At 41.2% G+C, this 8,584-nt stretch overlaps 1 protein-coding gene across 1 annotated transcript in view; it reads left to right on the top strand.

Moving 5' to 3' along the window:
• The window catches only part of LOC101851338 (serine/threonine-protein phosphatase 2A 65 kDa regulatory subunit A alpha isoform), a gene marked incomplete in the record, with an annotated part of 32,893 nt that extends 25,243 nt beyond the window's left edge, over positions 1-7,650 (top strand). Inside the window, 2 exon segments of the mRNA XM_013080772.2 lie at positions 121-212; positions 6,007-7,650. Coding sequence (XP_012936226.1) covers positions 121-212; positions 6,007-6,017 — 103 coding nt within the window.
• Between the last annotated feature and the right edge of the window lie 934 nt (positions 7,651-8,584).

Here is an 8,584-nt window from a genome sequence, read left to right on the forward strand (position 1 = left end):
AAGGCCTCTAATCTTTGTCACTTATATGGCCTTATTATGTTGCGAGTGCCGTAAAAGTTTTATTAAACAAAAAGAGTCGTGTGATTGTAATGGTTTGTGGTCATCTCTCTCTGTCTCCAGCTCCATCCAGAGCTCTGTGCGGCCCTTGTTGGTGAAACTGCAGTCCGACAGCGACATGGATGTCCAGTTCTACGCCTCGGAAGCTCTCGCTGGTCAGTGGGTCAGAGGGTAGCGGCTGTTCGGGTCTCTGACCCCAAAGACGGGAGACGGGCTTTACCACCACCACCACCACCACCAACAACATCGACCACACCTCACTGCTACCAACAACAACAGAATACTTCACCACCACCAACAACCATACCCCTCTACCACCCACAACAACCACACCTCACCACTACCACCAACAACCATACCCCTCTACCACCCACAATAACCACCTCACCACCACCAACAACCATACCCCTCTACCACCCACAACAACCACACCTCACCACCACCAACAACCATACCCCTCTACCACCCACAACATCCACACCTCACCACCACCAACACTTAAACAACCTCACTACCGACAACAACTACTATGACACCATTTTACATTGCTACACTTGGACACACATTCACACAAACATTTCAAAACTGACCTGACAGGCTCCCAACACTATGCTACCGTAGAATTGCAAAGTTCATTCCGACTTTTGGTCGTTTTGAGTAACAAAGTACAAAGACGATGAAGTCAAAAACCAAATGTTCTTTCTGCTCTATGAAAGTCGCAAGATTATTAGGAGTCGTTATCAGAATATTCAAAGAATTGCATTGAAAAGCTTGACATGTTGTGAAACTGAACTTTTTTAACATCAAATTCGTGGGTGGTTGGCGGGTGCTCTGGTGTGGTTTGCTTATTTCCTATCAGACGTCTATCGTCCTTATCTCCCCTCCTTCTTTTTTATGTTTGTTACTCTCTTGAAACACCTTTAATCTTCTGGCGCTCATTTAACCTTATGCAGTTGCGAGCGCTGTAAAACCTCTACTAAAACTTTTTTAAAAACTAAGACAATTAGGGCCCTGTTCGTCTGTATGACCTCGCAAAGAAAGGACAGTTACCCTCAACAAATTTGTTTTGTCTGTCTGTCTGTCTGTCTGTGAATGCTGACTGCCTTTTTCCCTCCCCTTGTGGTCTTCATTTCTGCTTTGTTATGAAGTAATTTGCTTTGGGTCGTGCATGTTTGAGAGACTTTTTATTGAATCATCCCTCTTCCACCCCTAGTAGGATTTCAGAGGTTTCGCTTCTTGAAAAGGTACCCTTGCAGTTTTGAAAGGGGCATTTAACCTTTAAAATGGCAAATGTATAATGACCAATCATACATTCTGAGCAGTCGAGTACCTTCCTCTTTCCCCATCTCCTCTTCCTCCATATCCTCTTCCTCCATATCCTCTTCCTCCATATCCTCTTCCTCCACACCTCCTCCACATACAGTAGACACTCTAGCAGTGTGTGATGTCAGTTTGAGCGTTGTGGGATAGATAGATATCAATTCATATAAGCACAGTGGGGTATATATAAATTTATGTTCATGTGTTACCCTGATTTTCAGATCGCTGTGTGCTAACTGCCAACTCTCTGATGTAGAGCTAGGGGTAAAACCAACCAACCAACTTAACTCTTCTCATTTCTCTTCGCAACCACTCCACACCCCCCCCACACCCCTCACTCCTTTAATCTTTTAACTCGGCTAAGCTAAGGCTGTGGTGGACGTGACTTTTTCACTGTGTGTGTTTCTTGGTGTGTTTGTGTGCGTGTGTGCTTTAATGTTTGCTTGGAGTGTGGTGGGTGTGTGTAAGTGTAACCTTTGTCACGGGATTCCCAAAACTACTGAACTTTTCTAGAAATTTCCACACATTTGTTTTTCTTTAATCGCCAGAGAAATAACAAAATTTCCAGTTATTGTTTCATTTCATTTATATTTATATATATATTTTTCTTTTTCTTTTATCAGGTGAGGGAGATATGTGTTAGGAGAATTTGTAATGTACCAGTGGGCTTCAGTTGTCTAACTGTGAAAAGGATGGGCTGGGTTTGTACAGGAAAAGCTGACATCATCTTTTATCCAGAGGTCTGGCCCCTTAAATAAGCCAATAGTGTTGATAGGGGTGCTAAGCTCATACACTTACTGACTAATATTAGGGTAGTGAAATGTGGAAAGGAAGTACAGTAGTCGACGCCTAAACGCATGGTGCTCTAGAGGGCACATTAGATTGGGTTTATACGGAGTGTGCGTTTAAATGGACCTTTGCAAAGGGAGGAAGGGACGCAGTCATCTCATACTCATTGCGTTGATATTCTTATTTATCAAGCTTTTTGTTAATGCAGTTCTTTGAATATATATCTTGATGACGACTCAGAAATATCTTACGTTTTGGTAGACCAGATCGAACATTTGGTTTCTGACGTCATGGTCTAAGTAACTCAAAACAGTCAGAAATGTCAGACAGAACTTTGTAATTCTTAGGTAGCGAAATGTTAGCACACTGTTTCTTTTATCTATTTATAGTGCAGGCTGACTCCTTATTTTGGTTGAAGAACAACAGACTGACCTTGGTAATGGTTTAAGAACACAAAGAGGCTTCCATGCCAAAATGGTGATGGTGAAGATAAGGGGATGATATCTATATAGCTTACTTTCATAGGGAGATTGCTGTATGGATTTTCTGAAAAAAGTGCATGGGTCCGCAGAATGGAGAGACCTTGTGTAATGGATGTTTAGAAGATGAAGAAGAAGAAGAATAAGGTAATTATAAACTGGCTTTTAAAACTTTTCCACATTTTGGGTTCAAGTTTTCTTTGAGTCCCTTTCTCAGCCTTTAGGGTCGAGGTGGGTGGTTGGTGGGCACTTTGGTGTGGTTTGTTCCTTCTTTCATATCAAACATCTGTCGTCTTTATCTTTCTTTCTTATCTTTGTATGTTATTCTATGTATCACCTCTAATCTTTGGCAGTTGAGTTATATGACCTATTTGTGTTGCAAGTGCCGTAAAACTGATACTAAAACGAAACTTAACAGCCTCTTAGTAATAGTAAGGACAGAAACGTTGAATAAAAGTCCCCCCCCCCCTCACACTCTCTCTCTCTCTCTCTCCCTCCCTCTCTCTCTCTCTCTCCCTCTCTCTCTCTCTCTCTCTCTCTCTCTCTCTCTCTCTCTCTCTCTCTCTCTCTCTCTCTCTCTCTCTGTCTCTCTTTCTCTCTCTGTCTCTCTCTCTCTGTCTCTCCCCCCCCCACCTCACTCAGAAAAGTTGAACATTTTGTGTGTCGTTTCTAGTCAAATTTCTGTGCTAATGACAATGATAAGGACAGCAATGATATCTAGTAATGGCAATAGTCCCCGATTCTCTGTGTTTTGTTTGTGTGTGTGTGTGCGTGTGAGTGTGCGCGTGTGCGTGTGCGCCTTAGTTGAAGGCCTTGTGCCTAACATTAGGTGGTAGTCGACGGTTGGTTTAGGTAGAACCTTCTGTTTATTCCTGTGTGTCTTCTCAGAGTGGGTGGCTGATGCGTGCTCTAGTGTGGTTTGCTCCTTGTCTTTCCTCCTCCTAATCTATGTTAATCTCTAGTGACTCCTCTAGGTTTAGGCACTTATATGACCTTTGGTGTTCCAAGTGCCGTAAAACTCTTACTGTGGGTGGTTGGCGGGTGCTCTGGTTTGGTTTGCTTCTTTCCTATCAAACATCTATCGTCCTTATCTCCCCTTCTCCTCTTTTATGTTTGTTACTGTCTTGTAACACCTCTAATCTTCTGGTGCTCATATGACCTTATGCTGTTGCGTGCGCCGTAAAACCTCTATTACTAAAACTAAAACTAAACTCTTACTAAAAAAAACTAGAACTAAGTCCCTCAGTGGACAGGAAAGTAGAGGCTAATCTAATTCTGTGCTGGTTTGTGTGAGTTTTTCTTTTTCTTCACAATGCTGAGAATGGTGACTCTCCGTTCTCCTTTCCACTCAAACTAGAAAAAAAATCCAACAAAGTCTATCAGTGGATGGTTGGCGGGTGCTCTGGTGTGGTTTGCTTCTTCTTTCGTATCAAAGGTCTATCGTCCTTATCTCCCCTTCTTCTTTTTTTATGTTTGTTACTCTCTTGTAACACCTCTAATCTTCTGGCGTGTGGGTGGTTGGCGGGTCCTCTGGTGTGGTTTGCTTCTTCTTTCCTATCAAACATCTGTCGTCCTTATCTCTCCTCCTTGTTTTTTATGTTTGTTACTCTCTTGTAACACCTCTATTCTTCTGGCGCTCATATAACCTTATGCAGTTGCGAGTGTCGTAAAACCTCTACTAAAACTAAACTAAAAGTCTATCAAAATAACTAAACCAAAGCTTCTCTTGGTGGTTGCTAACTGACGCAGGGCTCTGGCTGTGAGCTAACTGTGTTGAAACTCGACTTTTTGTCGTTTTCCTCCGACACGTCACGACTAGCTGTTCTATGGATAGAATTACACTTTTATTTGGTTCTGGAACTTAATGAGGGTGGAGGGTTCAAAGGAATAAATTTATAAGAACAAAATATGACAGGAGAAATTCCCATGACTCATCTCAGCAGAGAAATTATTACATTTTTGTTCAGTGTTTCTTTTTAAGAAATGATACCACATTGCTCTGAAGCAATAAAAAAAAAAAAAAGCAAAGAAATTGTCCCAGAAATTGCAAAATTTAAGCCATGGCTCAAAGGTTTGAGAAATACAAGAAACACGAAAATATTGGTATAGTGTTTTGTCTTGCAAAATAATTTTTACCTCATCAATTGATAGTGTTGTTTTGAAACTCGTGGCTCTGAAATCTCGAGATAGTTTTAAAAAATTTCAAGAACTGAGTATTCAGATTCGCTTACTGTGTGAGGGGCAACAAGATCTAAAATTGGAATTTTGACACAATATTTCTTGAGCTTATGCAACCGATACCGCGGATTAAAAAAAAACTCCACGAATTAAAAATATAAAACAATTCTGGCTTAGCACAGTTTAACAGCTAGCTGACCAAGTGGTCAGTATCATGTGCCTTGTTTTTACAGTCCAGTGTTTTATGTTATTTTCGAAGATGGTTTTCCATAGAGTCATTTTCTTGTTGTACTGCATGCAGCCCAATATAGTTTGACTAAGATTTACATCATATTATGTCGTTGTCCCTTCTCCTCTTCCTTTTTGTGCAGCCGTGCGTTGTCAAAAGTCTGTCTTTTATTGAGCTCATGTGGTTGGAGTGCTTTCGGTAGGAGGACCTACTTCTTTTCTTTTCTCTTCCTCTACTGTCTTGTCTGATTTTGTGTGTGTTGGCGGATGCTCTGCTGTGGTTTTCTCCTTATGTCCTATCAAATAGTTTTCTTCCTTTTCTTTCATTGTTTTATTTTAGCTATCGATTGGAGAGCATGACTGTGGGTGGTTGGCAGGTGCTCTGGTGTGGTTTGCTCCTTCTTTCCTATCAATTATCTTGGGTGGTTGGCGGGTGCTCTGTTGTGTTTTTCTCCTTTTTTCCTATCAAACATCTATCCTCCTCCTTTTTTATGTTTGTTACTCTCTTGTAACACCTCTATTCTTTAGCACTTATATGACCTTATTGTGTTGCAAGTGCCGTAAAACTCTTACTAAAACTAAAACTGAAGGGCGTGACTGGTAGGTCCTAATTTTAGTAATTTTTTTCTCTGTTGTTTCTGTCTATCCGTCTTGCTGTTTCCCTTCAATAAATGACAATTGTTGAGTCGATGTGCTTCTCATTACTCAAACAAACAAAATTCTTTTCTTTGTATGTTACTTCCCAGTAACACCTCTGAATCTTTGGCATTCATATGACCTATTTGTGTCGCAAGTGCTGTAAAACTCAAACTAAACTGTCTTTCCCCTGGCGCTAAATGACAGTTATGGTATTGATTTGTTTGTTGACTGTAAAGGACAGTTATCATGGCTTTGATTTGTTGTTTTTTTACTGAAACGTTTCGTTATTTGCTCTCCTCCCCCCTCCCCTCCACAGGGCTGAAGTAAAGTGTAGATGTACGTGTTGTGGCCGGCGCTGTGTGAAGAGACAAGACAGACGTGCTCTCATCTGTTCCCTCCTGCCACAGTGGTCGTGGGTGGACGGGCGCTGTGTGGCTCCACCTGTCTACGGGCGTGTCCTCTGGGTTCCTCAGTCGCAGCCTCTGGCTTAACCCGTGTGGCGAGATTGTGTGTGTGTGTGTGCGCGCGCGCGCGTGTGTGTGTTTGCTTGTGTGTATGTGTGTGTTTGTACATGTGAGTGTTAGCTAGCAAGGATGGTGACCGGCTGCGATGTGAAAATATTCTCTCTAACATTGTGAATTAATGTCTCCCGCCTTTCCTCTTCCCTTCCTTCTCTCTTCCTCCACTCCTCTTAGTCCTCCTCCTGCACCTCCACCTCTTCCTCCCCCTTCAGCCTTTCACACTGCAACAGACACTCCTGTTTGCACTATTTTAACTTATTCTTATGAGTGTCACAAATTCAGAAGGTGGAAGATTTTTTAATTTGGATAACAGAGAGGAGGAAAAGGGGACTTGTTGACCTCTGAGGTTGCCCATTATTGCATCTACTACTGTAGGTATCAATTTCCACTGTAGGTATCAATGTCCACCGTAGGTATCAAACTTCTTGCCTATACCCGAGACTGGCAGTGACGAGGCAGATGGTGGTAAGCCTCTCTCTACAGCCTGTCCTTCACAATTTGCTGGATGCAGACAACGGAGAATTGGGCAGTTTCTCAGGTCTTCACACTGACAAACACACGCTCACACACACACACACACACACACACTCATACTTGCGCTCACTCTCTCTCTGTCACTCACTACAGTAACACTGTCTGTCTGTCTAACATTCATATCCTAGCATGTGGAACTACCACCACCACCACCACCACCACCACCACCGCCACGCCACCATTGCTTCCTCTTCTTATTATCATTTCTTTCTTTCCTTTCTAATTCTTTTATTCTTTTGCGTGTTTTCCCTCACCCTCACAACCCTGTCCAGATATATAACTAAAGTAATAATTATTATATTTATATGCCAGTCTGTGAATGAGGTTGCAACATGTCTTTTTTTAATTGAAAGATAAAGAAATCTTTTCTGTGTTTCATTTTAGCTGGCATTGGTTGGACGCACACTCCCCCGCACCCCCAGTGCCCTGCAGTCATAACACCACTCATCGGTAGATTCTTTTTTTTTTGTTGTCACGCGACATTTTTGTGTAAGAATATATTGAAATGTGCAGAAGTGTGAATGTTTTATTTTTTAATGGATACAGTACTTTTCTCTTCTTTTTTTTTTTTTTTCTTAAACTCTTGTAGCTAGGTGTGACTAATCAAATTTCATCATGATGCGTCTGATGCTCTTTTCCAGATTTTGTTGTGTGTTTGGTTGTTTGGTTGTTGTTTAAAAAAAAATAATCTATATACCCGGTACATGGAAGTTTTGAACTGGTGGTGTATGTGTGACTATGTGGTGATGTTCCTAACACTAATCACAGATTGATCACAGTACAAGTTGACAAGAGCCTCTGAAATCAAGAAACAAATTTGTTTTCTTTTTGTATATTCCCGTGTGCACAGACATCATTGCTTTTTTCAACTCATTTGTTGTATTTGGCTAGGGTTATTAAAAAAATTTTGTTTATGTGCATAGTGGAACTAAACCTTTTGTTGGAGTGTGGGGGGGGGGGGGGGGGTGTGTTTATTGGAGTGTTTTTTTTATGTGTGCACTTTTTAAGACATGAAGAGCTGATGCTAGAGGAGTGAGGAGTCTTGACAGTTGGTTTTTTTTTTAATGCTTTACTGAGGACACAACTGAAGTGGGACTCAATGATGTACGTTTTTTCCTTTTTTTTTTTGTCTTTGGTTTGAAAGGAGAAAATAATAGATCGGTAATTTCTGCATTTAGAAATTTTTGTACATGTACAATGTGTGCGAAAGGAGGGGGGCACATATTTTTACAGATGTTTTATATATATAGGTCTTGTCATTTTAGTTTTTCTCAACTACTTTTCCTTTTACTACACAGGTGTTCTTCTTGCTGGGAGGTAACTCTGTATTTATTTCCCCTTGTCTGTCAACACTCTTCTTGAGGACACTGTTGATTCACACACACACACATACACACTTACGTGCACACACACACACACACACACACACACACACACACACACACACACACACACACACACACACACACACACACACACACACACACACTTGCACACACTGGCACGCATACACACACACACATTTTCTACCCCACACACACACACACACATACACACACACACACACACGCACATGCTCACACAAAACACTTACAGTCAGAAATTCTTTTGTTCACATGCTCACACACAAAGACCATGGTATAAATACATGTATAAGACAAATCGTACTGATGATGATGATGATGATAATAATAATGATGACGATGATGAAGATTTTGTTGTTGAGAACAACGCTAGTAATCTCTGTGGTGTAAATTCCGTGTAAGTGAAGGCCGTTTTGTACACTCATAATTTTGTGCTAGTTGATATTTGGAATAAACCGAATTCGTTTCAAGCTGA

The sequence above is a fragment of the Aplysia californica genome, unplaced genomic scaffold (assembly GCF_000002075.1).
Source record: "Aplysia californica isolate F4 #8 unplaced genomic scaffold, AplCal3.0 scaffold00098, whole genome shotgun sequence".
Lineage (NCBI taxonomy): Eukaryota > Metazoa > Mollusca > Gastropoda > Aplysiida > Aplysiidae > Aplysia > Aplysia californica.